At 40.9% G+C, this 17,286-nt stretch overlaps 1 protein-coding gene across 1 annotated transcript in view; it reads left to right on the forward strand.

The window, feature by feature from the left end:
- Positions 1 to 17,286, forward strand: part of otog (otogelin) — a 550,025-nt gene that overhangs the window by 303,930 nt on the left and 228,809 nt on the right. The window contains exons 23-27 of the mRNA XM_060911543.1: positions 2,796 to 2,903; positions 3,091 to 3,229; positions 3,346 to 3,480; positions 5,917 to 6,060; positions 6,224 to 6,343. Coding sequence (XP_060767526.1) covers positions 2,796 to 2,903; positions 3,091 to 3,229; positions 3,346 to 3,480; positions 5,917 to 6,060; positions 6,224 to 6,343 — 646 coding nt within the window. The remainder of the gene's footprint in view (positions 1 to 2,795; positions 2,904 to 3,090; positions 3,230 to 3,345; positions 3,481 to 5,916; positions 6,061 to 6,223; positions 6,344 to 17,286) is intronic.

Below are 17,286 nucleotides of genomic sequence, written 5' to 3' on the forward strand. Positions count from 1 at the left end.
GGTTCTGCCTTCTTTTTCTGTGCGATGAGTTTGTCCAGTTTTCGTATTTGTCGGGTTTTTGTCTCTGTGAATTCCTGTTCGTGTATGTCTGCCAAGTGTCCATGTATTGCCATTTCCATTTCCTTGTTTTGGGGAAACCGGCGTTTGAAAGTTTCCATCTCCCTGTGTAGTTCGCTGTTGATGTTATTTAGTTTATCCGTTGTGCACCGTATCCGTTCTTTTACCAGAGTCATCCGCACTTTCCTGATCATCTTTTCCGCGTTTCTGGTTGGAATCGGGTTCTTGATGTTCAGGCTGGCCGGTACGACTTCTTCATCCTGGCAGCGCAGATTGAATCTCAGGTGATTCCTGTAGCGTGCCCGTTTCCGTATCAATCTCTCTAGGCGGCGAAACTCCTTGATGCTTTCGTCTCCGTAACTAATTCTTAATCTTTCGATTACGTTCATTATGTCTTATATTAAATATAGTTAGTTTTTTTTTTTTTCCTTTTTTATCAGACATCTAATTTTTGGGTTTGTTTACCTGACATGTTTCGACGTACAACTTCCGTCTTCCTCAGAGCGTCACCGGATGTTATTGGTGACGCATCTTTTATCAGCTGCTGTTTCTGAACAAACAAACTCAGAAAAAACGAACTAAAAAAAAAGAACACGGGGAGTAGTTACATTACCATACATCAGGGGAATAACTGAACGCATTCAAAGAGTAATGAGGAAACACAACATTAACACACCTGTCAAACCACACACAACACTCCGTCAGATCCTGGTTCATCCCAAAGACAGAATACATCCGGACAACAGATGCAACACCATATATGAGATTCCATGTCAATTATGCAATAAAACTTATATTGGGGAGACAGGAAGGAGTTTCAACACAAGAAAAAATGAACATAAGAAAGAGTGCGAAAAGGAGACAGCTACAAGACAAACCCGAACAATAAAAGAAAAGGCACAACAGGAAAATTATAAGTCAGCTATAACAGATCATTGCAAAAGGGAAAATCACATTATGGACTGGGGGAATGCCAGAGTCATCCGCACAGAAGATAACAAACATCAGCACTGGATCAGGGAGGCCATGGAGATCCGTAAGCGAAGCCCGAGGACCATCAACCGGGATGAGGGAGCATACATGCTCTCCCATACCTGGAGTGACATCTTGCAGGGGACGAACAGACAGTATAAGGCGTGACCGACCTGTCAAACCAGACAGGAAGGCCACGCCTTCAGAAACAGCAGCTGATAAAAGATGCGTCACCAATAACATCCGGTGACACTCTGAGGAAGACGGAAGTTGTACGTCGAAACATGTCAGGTAAACAAACCCAAAAATTAGATGTCTGATAAAAAAGAAAAAAAAACAAAAAACAAAAACTAACTATATTTAATATAAGACATAATGAACGTAATCGAAAGAATTTAAGTTGGTGTCTTGTATTGTTCTAATAGGAAATGCTAGATCATTTCAACTATATTCAAGATGTGCCAACTTGTTAAGATATACATGACACCAACTCTGATATTATTAAAACTAGTTCTAGATTGTAACCAACTTATTCCAAGATGTCTTGTCAAGTAAAATGATCTGTCCATGCAGCAAGACAATTTCAGTAGTATTAAAGAATTTTCTCCTCAAATTCAGTTTTTTGCAGTGTGTTCACTGGCCATATTGATTTTATTTGTGTTCTCAGAAGAAGAAGGAGCAGCCTTTATTTGTCATATGCACACTCAAGCTCCATGAAATTCATCCTCTGCATTTAGCCCATCTGAAGCAGTGAACACACACATGCACATACAAATGAGCAATGAGCACACACACATACCCAAAGCAGTGGGCAGCTATGCTACAGCACCCAGGGAGCAGTTGGGGGTTAGGAGCCTTGCTCAAGGGCACTTCAGCCCAAGGTTGCCCCATGTTAACCTAACCACATGTCTTTAGACTGTGGGTGAAACCGGAGCAGACAGACACGGGGATAACATGCAAACTCCCCACAGAAAGGCCCCCACCGGCCACTGGACTCAAACCCAGAACTTGCTTGCTGTGAGAAAACAATGCTAACACAACACCACTGTGCCACTGGTTCTCCTTGATGTGCATGCCTTTGAGTGTCAAGCAGAGTTTTTTTTATCTGTTTAGACAGCTCCTTTTTCCATCAGGATTAAGTGCAATGCAATGTTTTTCAAGCAAAATTAGAAACTCCTCTTTTACCCATAGTTTACTATCACATTCCTTCTGTCTTGGAGGAATACAGTCTGCAGAAGACATATTTATAGCATTGACAACAAATTCTTCAATATCATCAACTTGTTCTGATGACAGTGGTTGTTCCAGGAGTTCAAGTCATTTGCTGTATTGGCTTCTGATAGTATCAGAGTCTCTAAGGGACCGTACATTGGGAAAATACTGGTGTACTTTGGTACATTTCTTCTTGAAGATTTCCTTTCATCTCCTTCTGGTTGGGAACATAGTATCCATAACAACAACCTGATGGTCTGACTCAAGCAGTCCACTGACACTTGGGTATACCCTGCAATTCTTTGTTACCCTTTTTATGTACCATTCTACTAAAATGTAATCTAGATTATATTAATTTCCCAGGTTATATTTAAAAGACCATCTATGTGCATCTGTTCTTGTGGCAAACATGGTGTTAAGGATGCACATTCTTGGATGTTTCTATGAGCTTCATTCCATTGTAATTCATCAGGTTTTCGTCTAAACCTGTCCTCTTTCTGCAATATGATGTGGAGTGTCCAATGCATAATTGTGTCTGTATGTTTATCTTCTAGATTTTTAAAGCATGGTGATGAATGTTTTGAGCCTGTTGCATGCCCATGTTTATGGAAGGGTAAAGAATATTACCCAGGGGATAGAGTGTCCTCACCTTGCCACCAGTGGTGAGTCATTAACTTGCAAACATATTAAGTTTATTAAATTCAAACTTCTATCAGAAATATTCAGGTAGAAAGTAGATAACAGTATGCATTGTATCATCCTAATGAAATTCTACAGACAAGCGATCATTCAAAAAGAGCATCTGTAAATTAGACAGCAGGCGTCTACTAACTGTGCATGTTGTGTTAGTTTGTGTCAGCATGGATCATTCCAGTGCAAATTCCATCCATGTGCATCAATGTGTACTGTGTATGGAGACCGACACTACCGTACATTTGACGGATTGCAATTTGACTATGTTGGCGACTGTAAAGTTTACCTGTTAAAGGTATGACATGTGGACAGCCTCTACTTTATCAAGAAAGGTTCTTCTTGTATTGGTGGTGTTTTTGCTAACTTTTCTACATAACTTGTCTCTAACTGTGGCATGTGTGTATTTTTCAGAGCTCAGCTGATGTAACAATGAATGTTACAGCAGAGAATGTGGAATGCTTTGAAAGTGGTATGATCTGCAGAAAATCCCTCCTCATTTCCATTGGAGAATCCATCATTATTTTTGACAGTGAAAGTGGGAAACCTGTGAGTTTTCTCCCTATATAAATCTCTCCAGTATTTTAAAAAGTACATCTTGCAATATTTGACCATTTATTCTTCACTCAGTTCATGTTAGAATGTGGTACATGTGATGAGTTTTTGAAAAGATATATAATATTGTGAAATACATTTATTTGTTAACAATTTCAATTACAGTATAAATGGCTACTAATTTAATACTAGTTAACGAGGTAATTATGCCAATAACTCTAGGAAAGTGCTGTGTTTGATAACCTGAGTAATCTAGCAGGAATACCTCTAATAGTTGTTCTGTAAACAGTTCAAAGGGTGACACAATGAAGATGTGTAAAAAATAAATATATTATGCATTTTTAATATTAATTTGGGCTAACCATAGTGGTGCAGTGGTTAGCACTGTTGCCTCACAGCAAGCAGGTTCTGGAGTCAAACCTGCTGATTGACTGGAACCTTTTTGTGTGGAGTTTGCATGTTCTCCTCATGCCTCCGTGGGTTTCCTCTGGGCACTCTGATTTCCTCCTACAGTTCAAGGATGTGGATTAGGTTAACTGGCTACTCTAAATTGCCCATAGGTGTGAACGTGAGTGTGAATGGTTGTTCGTCTCTGTGGCTACATCCACACGACAACGGCAACAAGATGTTATTTAAAAATATATCGCGTCCAAATGGGCAACAATCAGTAAAATATCAGGTCCATATGGCAACGCAACGCTTGCTGAAAACGATGCAATACACATGCCACACCTCTAGGGGCGCTGTAAGACGGTCCCTTCGGAGACACCAGAGCAATAGAAGAAGTAAGGACGCATGCGCATAAACTATTATGCGCGAGACTTCATATTAGCCACAAAGTCAGGAAAATCTGTTCGTAAAATTACATTATAATGACCAAATACAATGAAAAGTATTTTTCCAGTCTCACCTGTGAAAGGTAATCCCATGTGATCTCGTTTGGACGGCAAACCTGTTGGTACAGTTAAACACAGCTAATCTTTATTCTCCGCTTTGACCTATCCAATATGGCGGCGAGGATGACGTATGATTCTACGCGGAAGGCGGCGTCTTTAATGGTCCGGAATAAATTGAATGCTACACGTTGATGGATTAATTTGCTCTTTTTGAGGAATGTATTGTAGGACTTAAACCAACATCTGAAGAGGTGAGATCGCTCCTCATCTCATCTCATTATCTGTAGCCGCTTTATCCTGTTCTACAGGGTCGCAGGCAAGCTGGAGCCTATCCCAGCTGACTACGGGCGAAAGGCGGGGTACACCCTGGACAAGTCGCCAGGTCATCACAGGGCTGACACATAGACACAGACAACCATTCACACTCACATTCACACCTACGGTCAATTTAGAGTCACCAGTTAACCTAACCTGCATGTCTTTGGATTGTGGGGGAAACCGGAGCACCCGGAGGAAACCCACGTGGACACGGGGAGAACATGCAAACTCCACACAGAAAGGCCCTCGCCGGCCACGGGGCTCAAACCCAGAACCTTCTTGCTGTGAGGCGACAGCGCTAACCACTACACCACCGTGCCGCCCGAGATCGCTCCTTTTTTTCCTTATTTTTGCTGGCGGGATTGACTCTGCCCTAAGGGCAGAGTCTCTCTCTCTCTCTCTCTCTCTCTCTCTCTCTCACTTTGCACCATTACACAATAAATATTCACAGTGAAAATATTTTGTAAGCGCGTTTCATGAACCAAGTTATAGGATTTGTTGACAACTCGCATCAAGTTCGTTACACTTCTACCCGGCGTGAAGCACTCACAGTCATGTGGTTGTGACATCATCGTAAACAAATCCGTTCTACTCATCCAGACGACTTCGCAACAGCAACGTTGCCGGATCTTTCCACTCTGGAACCCGTTCTCAAAAAGATTGCGTTTTGGGCACCCAAAATGCTGGTGCCATGTGGACGCCAGGCCGAAACGATAAGCAATTGTATCGGAGTCACCTGAATCCATTGCCGTGTGGACAGGGCCTGTGTTAGGTCCATGGTAGATTGGCAACCTGCCCAGGGTGAACCCCACCTTTCACTTGAAGTCAGCTGGGATTGGTTCTAGCTTCTTCTGCAACCCTGATGGGGATTGCAGAGGGGTTTACATCTAGGGAAATAGATGGATGATATTAACTGCTTTCATAACATTTTCATTCTGAAGCATGTTGTTACCCACTTAAGGAATTTGATGAATCAGTCTTGACATTCTGATTTAAGTTGTATGGCTTTCTCTACAAACAAAGTTTATCTATTTATATTATTATTAAACAATGTGAAGGTACTACCACTGAAGACCCAGTGAGTATTATTAACAATTTATGAGTAATTTGATCAGATCTTTGAGGGGTTTTTTTTCTAATGTTTGCCAGTTTGATTTTTTTTAACCAATAGCAGTTAAGGGAGTTAAAAAGTTTATGTACTCTTACCTGTATGCAGAATCCATCCAGCGTGATTGACAGACAAAATGTGCATATCTTGAATGTGGGCTACTTCACCATTATCCATCTAATGCAATATGAGATTTCAGTGCTCTGGGACAGAAAAACCACTATCCATATACAAGCTGGACCCCGGTGGCAGGTCACATACACATTATCACACACATTGGTACACAGACACACCTCCCCCCAAACATGCACAAACATCTCAATTTGAACTCTGTGTGTGTGTGTGTGTGTGTGTGTGTGTGCACATGCATGTGCACACATTTGTGCGTGTGTGCATATGTTTGTGTAAACTTCAGGGTAAATTATCTGGTCTGTGTGGGAATTTTGATCTGAAGACAGTAAATGAAATGAAAACCCCAGATAACATGGACTTATCAACACCACAGGAGTTCGGCAACAGTTGGACAGCAGCAAAGGCAAGTCACACAGATACAGTATACACTAACAGACACAAGCACATACACACTTTCATTTCTTAAACTAGGAAAATGCTATTTTACTAGAGTATTATTTCTTTTTAATCTAACTGATTTTGAAATTGTATCACAAAGAAAGCCAGAGCTTTATTTATTAAAACCTTGAAGAATAGTGGTGAACCTTCAACTTCACAAGAGAAATGTGGTCAGAAAAAAAAAATTTACTGACCCTGATCAGAGATCACTTAAACGCTTGGTGATAATGAATCATAAAAAAAAAAAATTGAGGAACTCATGGCTATCTTCCCAGGTAGTCTCCTGTCCCAGTACTAACCAGGCCCTTAAGGCCCATTGGGCAGCACCCATCTCAGTTTCCAACTTATCAGAAGAAAAGGCTTATATTTGCTAGGGAGCGTAAAGAATGGAAGATCATAAAGATTGGAAGGTCATGCAGTTTGATGAGTCCAGATATACCCTATTCTGGAGTGATGGTATGAAGGGAAGTGCATGATGTGACATACCCATCACGCATAGTGGTCACTGTACAAGCCTCTGGAGGCAGTGCTATGATCTGGGATTGCTTCAGTTGGTCAGGTCGAGGCTCAGCAACATTATGTATGTGGTAATAAAATGAAGCCAGAGAAGACTTTATGGAGTGGTTTATTTTTATTTATTTATTTTATTTTATTAAATTTATTTCTTACAGGAACCATGTACAAAATTCATTAATCACATAAAGGGAAAAGATGCTTTGTACCAGATTTAGCTACTAGCTCATTTCCATCTGTAGTCCCTGAGTCTGACTCTCCCATCATCAGTTCAAGATCTCTGCAATTCTGGGTGGAAATAAATGTTGTGATGATCCATAAGGTTGTTGATACAATGCAATGGGGAATGTGTGCTGTAATCAAAGCTAAATGCTGGCCCATGAAATATTAGTGTGTGTGCTTTTTTTTTTTTGCTTTTTTTTATAGGCATTTTTTTAATAGGCACGTATAAACAAAATTATACATTTCACACTCTTCAGCACCAAGCCATGAGCAAAGACTGGATTATTGCCCTTAATTCTCAAATGTACTGTCTAGGTCTGCAATTAAAACAGTATACTGTGGTGTCACTAAGAAGGAAACAAAACTTGGGGACTGCAGTTGACTTGCTGACTTTAGGGCTGCAGTTGACTTGCTGACTTCAGGACTGCAGTTGACTTGCTGACTTCAGGGCTCCAGTTGACTTGCTGACTTTGGGACTGCAGTTGTTGTGAACAGTTTTGCGCTCGGGTTTCCGTCGGTGGGGGATTTATAGCATCAACGAAGCTGACTTTATGTTAGGACTGTTAATGTTATAGTCATGTTGTCTGTTGTTGCCCAAATGAGGATGGGTTCCCTTTTGAGTCTGGTTCCTCTCGAGGTTTCTTCCTCATGTCGTCTGAGGGAGTTTTTCCTTGCCACCATCGCCACAGGCGATAGATTGGGGATAGATTAGGGATAAAATTAGCTCATATTTTAAGTCGTTCAAATTCTGTAAAGCTGCTTTGCGACAATGTTTACTGTTAAAAGCACTATACAAATAAACTTGACTTGACTTGAAAACTATGGTTTAACATGGGAAACATGGTACGGGTGACAAACACAAAATAACATACTGATATAACACATACTGTAACATCAAAATAAACAAACCAAACATTATAAATCCTACAAAGGACACATACGTAATTGTACAGAAGAAAGACATTAAAACATTAAAATAACAAAGATGCCATGGAGATACGTAAATGGTGGCTCCAAATTGACTGTAGGTATGAATGTGAGTGTGAATGGTTGTTTGTCTCTATTGGCCCTTTTCCACTACCCTTTTTCAGCTCACTTCAGCTCGCTTCAGCTCACTTCAGCCCGACATGGCTCGCGTTTCGACTATCTAAGAACAGCACGACTCCGCTCGCTTCAGCCCTGCTCAGCCCCCAAAACTCGCACGGTTTTGGAGTGGGGCTGAAGCGAGCCAAACTGAGCCAAGTGGGGCTAGGGGCGTGAGGAGACACTCCCCTGTGCACTGATTGGTGAGGAGGAGTGTCCTCACATGCCCACACACGCCCCGCGAGCACGCTGGGATCTGTAAACACCGTAAACCCGGAAGAAGGAGAATTACGAGAATTATGAAGCCTTATGCGCCTCGCCTCATCTATACGCTCTTGCCAGTGTCTGTTGGCGTTGTCGGCGACAACAAGCCACAGCACCAAGACCAGCAACACTAACGACTCCATGTCCTCCATGTTTATTGTTTACTCTCCGGGTTGTGAGACTACCGCTTAAAAGGTCACTGATGTCACTGTTTGCGCCGCCTAACGACATCACCTGATGTCCACCCACTTTCGCTAACTCCACCCAATGTGTCCACCCACTTCCAGCCAGCACGGTTCAGCGTGGTTGTAGTCGAAATGCAACTCCAACAGCCCCACTCAGCACGACTCAGCCCAACTCAGCACGGCACAGCTCAGCCCAACTCAGCTGCGTTGGTAGTGGAAAAGCAGCATATGTGTCAGCCCTGCGATGATCTGGTGACTTGTCCAGGGTGTACTCTGCCTCATGCCCATAGTCAGCTGGGATAGGCTCCAGCTTGCCTGCAACCCTGCACATGATAAGCAGTTATGGATAATGGATGGATGGAAGATGCCATGGAGGCTCACCAGTATGCAAATTAGCAATTGCTGTATTGCAGCACAGTGACACTACAATATGAACGATATGTAATAGTTTGTTTCTAAAACATGATAAACACCAGCTTCCCACTTTGTGCTTATGCTCATGAATCACTGCATATATGTGCTAATTATATCTGATCTGATATAATAATAATCTGATCTAATATCTGGTACAAACAAACAATTGTTAGAGATGAAAGATGACTTTGTCTGTGAAAAGTGGTCTCTGCGACATCATTTTTTTTTACGAACAAATCACTTCATATTGTAGGAAAATTAAAGTTTTGTGCCTCAGAGTATTTGTAAATTGTAAAACTGACTGAAAATAAATTTGATATTTTAACAGCATACTAATTTTAATAGTAGTTTTAATATAATTATTTATTAATCTATTTCTGGATTTATGGCATTTATGCTTCATTTATGCTACATCATCATCATCATCATTTGGCCAGTCTGGTCAAGATGCCCTGAATAACCTCACTCCACACCCTCTGGTCCATCATCACATTAGCAAGATCTGCCCTGTCAATTCCCAAATCTCTTGCAGTCACATCTGGCAATGTAATTTTCCTTGAATGGACAGGGCTGCTTGGTTGCCATAAAAGGAAGGATTAGATTATCTCGCCCTTTGCTCGTTGGCAGTGACCAGCGAATTGGAGACAGTGCTTTGTCAGCTTCTGGGAGATCAGGGAAAGTTTGCAATAGATAGTTTTCACTGACGTCACGGCATTCCGGGGAACGCCCCCCAGCCGCCATCTTGCGGGGCAAACAAAATGGACCATCGCCACTACCGGCTACGTTATCTCGGACGAATTTATGAAGTTATATAGACCCCTTCGCAGTAAACGTCATTCATACGTAAGCAGAAATTGCGCGCGCAGCCTGGACCCAAAAAAGACTCAGAAATGCCTAGTTGTTGTGTTGTCAGGTGTCAGAATCATAGCAGTGATGGGGTTAAAATGTACAGAATTCCAGCAGGATCTTACCCATTCCAAAAAAATCGCCGACGTCTATGGCTACAAGCCATCAAACGTGTAGACTGGGATGAAAGCACCATCAAAAATGCGCGGGTTTGCAGCGCCCACTTCATCACAGGTAAGATCAGGCTATTTATTAAATCTTTCTTTTTTATTCTTTCTAGTCTTCGTTTATTGATGTAGCAAAATACTTTGGTAACGTTTGTCTGATTAGCTGGGTCATAGTTACACAATGTAATGAATATTGTTAGCATGTTAACTTAGCTTTGCATGCAATTTTGTTTGTAGGAGAGGTCTCGCTTGACTCAAGCAGTCCAGATTTTGTGCCATCATTATTTGTGTATGCCGAAAATCACAATTTTAAAGCAAGGATGGAAAGGTAAAATTGTGTGCCCTCACTCTAAATGCCAACTTACGTTGACTGCTCTAACCTAGCTCCCGCCCCATTCAGTTTCATTTCTGGTCTCTGCCTCTCGCTTTTTACGCAGCTCTGATTTCTCTTAGCTCCACTCTTTACACTATCATTCCTTTCATGCCATTACCTCCTGCAAATTGCTGTTTAGTGTTGGTATTTGCTGTTGTAGCTAAAGCCACATTGTCATCACATCACTGGCATAATTTGATTAAAACAAAATGAATATGAATGTCCCATTGTTAATCAAGTTGTACATGCCCGCACATAACAAATCATATGCGTCTAAAGACTTGTAGGCACGAAGTTTTTCGTGGGTGTACACTGAAGTCTTGTCAATAAGGTACGAGGATATATCTGGCCATTGTACACCAGGGAACTTACTAACATATTCCGTCCACTCTTTAATTAAATACGGATCCAGTAGGCGATGTCCACTTGTTAGAGTTAACTTATTTATGTAGCATTCTCGATCTTGTAATGACAATTGTTTGGCATAATCTGACAGCTCATAATGCCGGTCTATGGGCAGCGCCATTGTTTCTGGGTCCAGGCTGCGTGCGCATCCTGACAACGGTCGGTTTGTTTACAAACATGCGAAGGGGTCTATTGTCAGTTTTCTAAAATAAAGATCAATGTCGGCAAAATCAAGCAAACAGAAGTATATAGATACATTAGACGACATCTCACGACAACGGTATGCAGCCAAACTGGCCTTGATTGGGGGAATTGACCCCTACAAAGTGGACAAAGATGCATTTTCAAGTGACTATGCAGGGCTGCCAAAGCCTGAAACTGCCAAAGCCTGCTCCAAAGCCTGAAACTGACTTCATTAAACTTTAAAGGCTGTCTGATATATACAACTTTATATATTCACAGCGCGCCTTTTGGCGGATGCCGCCTGAATCGCGCAGATCCGATTTTTTTTTAGGGGGGGCGTTGGAGTGTCTGATTATAATTTCAAAGTAAATTCTGTATTAAAATTACTAAATAAGCAAATCCATTACAGTCCATGAAACAGGAAGTATAAGGATGAGAAAAAAACAGTTTAAATCGGAAAGCTGCGCACATTTGCGCAGTCCTGCACACTGCTCGGGCTGCGCAAATGTGCGCAGCTTTCCGATTTAAACTGTTTTTTTCTCATCCTTATACTTCCTGTTTCATGGACTGTAACGGATTTGCTTATTTAGTAACTTTAATACAGAATTTACTTTGAAATTATAATCAGACACTCCAACGTCCCCCCTAAAAAAAAAATCGGATCTGCGCGATTCAGGCGGCATCCGCCAAAAGGCGCGCTGTTTGCATCCCAAACACAAATCAAATCATACAGAATAGACCTAAAATGTTTTTCAAAAATGACCCTTGCGTGAGTGAAGTGGCAAGTTTCAAATAGAAACGTGACAAACGAGCGATATTAAGTGTACATTACAATGTAAAAGTACACTCAGCGATTCCAGTTAGGCATCCTCCAGAGATTGTTCACATGATGTTTTGGTTTCCAAAAACAAACTTAAACACAATTGATTGTTTATTTAAACAACTTACCACTTATAAAATGATCGGAGCAGACTTTGCTGTGTTTGTTTGGCTGATAATCCTTGCGGTTGATTCTCACAAGCCATAGATTTCTCCTTTGTATGCTGAGTTTGTTTGCTTGCCTTCGTGCTCCTGTACAGTGGGAATTCCATAAAAGCTCCACTTGGCTTCATCATTTGACCTATTACGACAGCCATGAATACAACAGGTGTGCACCATTGCTAGCTTTAAATAGCCTGCTTGGGTTCTTTTGAAGACTTTGTACTTGCGCATTACAATGTGTGCTCAGTCACCTGTATGGTAAGCTTGACCCGCAAGATGGCCGCCACTAGGGAATCCCCGACTCTGTGACATCATGTGAAACTATCTATATATCCTCTCACATGTGGCATACTCTGACCAATGAATGTTTTGGACATTGAACAATGTTTTGGTCAAAGTAGATTAGTGTATGTCCCATCTAGCTGCTGTTGTTGTCACATAGTTAGTGTCCACGTCTCAGATCCATAAAGCAGGATCAGTTCAATCAACATTTCAAATAGATAGAGCTTCTTCTCATTAATGAGGTTGGAGTGCCATATCTTGTTGAGCTTCTGTCAAATTGTTTTGCTAATTTGTCCTGTATCCCAAGAGTTTTGATCACACTAAATCTCTTGCCAATTGGAGCAACTTCATCTCACCCATAGCTTGTTCTGTCCATGTCCAAATGGTGGTGCTATACCACCATTTAGCAAAGTTTTTAGCCTTTGTAAGCCCTTCAAAACAGGGTGGGAAAATGTCAAAATCCCACTTTCTATCCAACGTGGCTGACTTCCTGTTGGGTGCAGTCAACTACAAACAAGCACTCTGTCATGTATCTCAAGAGTATCAGTCACAGCAAAACTTATTATTATTATTATTATTTCTTTTGTGGGCGGCATGGTGGTGTAGTGGTTAGCACTGTTGCCTCACAGCAAGAAGGTCCGGGTTCAAGCCCCATGGCCGGTGAGGGCCTTTCTGTACAGAGTTTGCATGTTCTCCCCGTGTCTGCGTGGGTTTCCTCCGGGTGTTCCGGTTTCCCCCACAGTCCAAAGACATGCAGGTTAGGTTAACTGGTGACTCTAAATTGACTGTCAGTGTGAATGTGAGTGTGAATGGTTTTCTGTGTCTATGTGTCAGCCCTGTGATGACCTGGCGACTTGTCCAGGGTGTACCCCGCCTTTCACCTGTAGTCAGCTGGGATAGGCTCCAGCTTGCCTGCGACCCTGTAGAACAGGATCAAGCGGCTAGAGATAATGAGATGAAATGAGATGTAAAAACTCATTTTTGAGGCACTTGTGATACTCAAAAACTCATGGATTTTGGCACTCTGATCAAATGTGTGCAAAATCACAACGTTGCATTGAGCAAGGGACTGGGCATGGTCGCAGAGCTCTATAGCATACCCAAGAACAAGCTATGGTTGAGATGAAGTTGCTCGGAACAGCACGAGATTTGGTATGATCAATACTCTTGTGATACATGACAAAGCACTTATTTGTAGTTGACTGTGCCCAACAGGAAGTCAGCCATGTTGGATGGAATGTGGAATTTTGAAATTTTCCCGCACTGTTTTGAGGAGCTTACAAAGGCTAAAAACTTTGCTAAATGTTGGTATAGCACCACCATTTGGACATGGACAGAACAAGCTATGGGTGAGATGAAGTTGCTCTGATCAGCATGAGATTTAGTGTGATCAAAACTCTTGGGATACGGGACAAATTTCACTTGGTTTGATTTGACTCCTCCCAACAGGAAGTCAGCCATGCTGGATGGAATGTGGGATTTTGAAATATTCCCATGCTGTTTTGAGGGACTTACGATGGCTAAAAACTCATGGAATTTTGCACATACATCTGTCCTATGATACAATTTGAGGTCATCTGGTAAAATCATCTAGTTGGGCTTCATTAACTCCATAGCGCCACCTAGTTCAAAAATACAGATTTGACACCTTATACATATTTGAAAACTCATGAAATTTGGTACACACATTAGTCATGTGCACTGCTACTCAGCCATAGGGGCTTGACTCCAGGTGTGTCTGGGTGACTCCATAGTGCCCCCATATGTCATGGAGACTCCTGACTGGTGTATATAGTTTCACCTATCCATGTCAAATTTGGTAGGTGTGTGGAGTTCCCAGAGATGACCAAAATTGCCTATACATTGCATCAGCCACACTCAACAGGAAGTGAGGTATTTTTGTTTTTGTGCATTTTGACATGTGCTATGTTTTAACAAACTGCTCCTAAGCGGTTTGTTGGATTCATGCCATATTGGTTACACATTACGTCAAGATGTTGCTAATTTTAAATTATGAAGGGATTTGTGATATCTTGCAAGATGTTGAAATGGCGAATCAATAAATTTATGTGATGCCACACAAACAGAAAGCATGTCAAAATTTCACCATGCATTGCCTGATATGGCTAAAAATTCACAAGTTATAGGATACGATGGTTCTGATGATATCCACATGCCCAATTTGACCCTCTGGTATAGCACCACCATTTGGACCTAGACAGTCATGATTCCATTTCCTAAAAACTTTGACTACTGAAATTTGGTCCATACATCAGTCCTGGCCAGTGCTACTCATGGATAGAGGCCTAGCCTCGAGTGTGAGGGCCCTTTATTGCTGCTAGCGGCTATATTTTATTATTATTATTATTTTATTTCTCTGTGGAAAAAAACTCGTTTCTGAGGCACTTGCAATGTTTGTTTGAAAACTCATGAATTTTGGCACACTGATCAAATGTGCATAAAATCACAAAGTTTATCTGAGCAAGGGACTGGGCGTGATCCCAGAGTGCCCCTGAGAACAAGCTATGGTTGAGATGAAGTTGCTTGGATTGGCATGAGATTTGGTGTAATTGATACTCTTGTGATACAGGACAAAGTTGATATAGTATTTGACTGTGCCCAACAGGAAGTCAGCCATGTTGGATGGAATGTGGGATTGTGAAATATTCCAGCACTGTTTTGAGGGACTTATGATGGATAACATCTCGTGAAATTTTGCACATATATTTGTCCTATGATACAATTTAAGGTGATATGGGAAATTAGTCTATGTGGGCTTCAGTAACTCCATAGCACCACCTAGTTCAAAAATACAGAGATTTGACACCTTGTACATATTTGAAAAGTCATGAAATTTGGTACACACATCAGTCATGTGCACTAAAACTCAGCCATAGGGGCTTGACCCTAGGTGTGTCCGGGGGACTCCATAGCACCCCCCATATATCATGGAGACTCCTGCCCAGTACATACTTTCACCTATCTGTGTCAAATTTGGTAGGTGTGTGGAGTGCCCTGACATGAACAATATTGCCTATACATTGCATCGGCCATACTCAATAGGAAGTGAGATTTTTTTTTTTTTTTGGTTTTGTGCATTTTGGCATGTGTTACATTTTAATGAACACCTCCTAGGCAGTTTGTTAGATCCATCCCATATTTGGTACATGTCATGGCAAGATGTTGCTGATGTTAAATTGTGAAGGGATTTGTGATATGTCGCAAGATGTTGAAATGGCAAACCAATATATTTATACATTATGCCATGCAAAGAGCAAGTGAGTCATAAATTCACCATACATTGCCTGATACGGCTCAAACTTCACAGGATATCATGGTTCTGAAGATATCCGTATGCCCAAAGACACCCTCTGGTATAGCACCACCATTTGGACATGGACAGTAATGGCTCCATTGCCAAAACATATGTTACCTTTTGATGTACTCTTCCTAGGCAGTATGTTGGATTCATGCCATATTTGGTATACATCATTTCAAGATGTTGCTGATTTTAAACTGCGAAGGGATTCGGCCATATTCTTTTTGGCATGTTTTTTTTCTTATTAATATTCTTTTTATACAATTACAGATTTGACACCTTGGAAATATTCGAAAACTCAAGAAATTTTGTACACTGATGAAAAGAGGGCAAATGTTTATTATCTTAGGTTACTTGCCTTGGGTGAGGCTAGAAGATACCATAGCACCCCCTAAAATTTTAGATTCAACTTTATAGCTTTGGATGCCACATTGAGACTCCTGCCCGGTATACAGTTTCACCTATCCGTGTCAAATTTGGTAGGTGTGTGGAGTGCCCCGAGAGGAACAAAATTGCCTATGTATTGCATCAGCCATACTCAACAGGAAATGAGATTTTTGTTTTTGTGCGTTTTGACACGTTACATTTTAATGAACTCCTCCTAGGCAGTTTGTTGGATCCATGCCATATTTGGTATACATCATCTCAAGATGTTGCTTTTGTTAAATTGCAAAGGGATTTGCAATATATCACAAGATGTTGAAATGGTGAACCAATAAATTTGTTATGCCACGCAAACAGGAAGTGAGTCATAAATTCACCATGCATTGTCTGATATGGCTCAAACTTTACAGGTTATAGGATATCATGGTTCTGAAGATATCCATATGCCCAAAGACACCCTCTGGTATAGCGCCACCATTTGGACATGGACATTAATGACTCCATTGCCAAAACACGTTACATTTTGATGTACATTTTGCTTAGGAAAAAGCACCCAGGAAAATCAATAGGCAAGAAAGAGCAATAAAGAAAAGCATTTATTTTCTTATTCTTGTGTTTTTGTTTTTATTTATTTTCTTATTATTTTATTTCTGCATCAGTTTTCTTTTTCATTTATTTTCATTTCTGCATTTATTTTCATGTTCTTTGATCTTTAATTTTTTTTCTTCTTCAACATTAATTTTCTTATTCTTTGACAGTTTTATTCTTTTTATGGCACTCCTGTGGCTCCATATGTATGGATTTAAATGGCAGTTAAAATATAAGTTTACCCACAGTTAAAATATTTTTCATCAACATATTTAGTGGTGATTTGGCTTTTAGTGAGTTGTTGGTTCTTATTTGTTGTGGATTAAATAATTAATTATATTGCTGTTTTGTTAGTATTTGGGGAAATTGCTCATTTATTTTGGAGAGGGGTGACATAAATAGTGAACACCCACAAAGTCTCTTTTATTTCAAGGCATACACATATTTTTTGTGCATGAGAATGTGAGTATTTATGCACACTGCTCACCATGCATATTCAGGAACTCCTAGTGGTAGAAAAGTGTAATCACTGGTAAACTAATTACAGTACGAGTGCTCACAAGGTGCAGATAGACACAGAAGACAGATAAAGTTAAATCCTATAAATTATCATCTAAACCATGAGAATATTTTGCCTGAATATTTGTCACATGCAGATTTTCACAGGGAAATTGGAGGCGAAGGAAACTCTTTGCTGAG

This window comes from Neoarius graeffei, chromosome 27, assembly GCF_027579695.1.
Source record: "Neoarius graeffei isolate fNeoGra1 chromosome 27, fNeoGra1.pri, whole genome shotgun sequence".
Taxonomy (NCBI): Eukaryota; Metazoa; Chordata; class Actinopteri; order Siluriformes; family Ariidae; genus Neoarius; species Neoarius graeffei.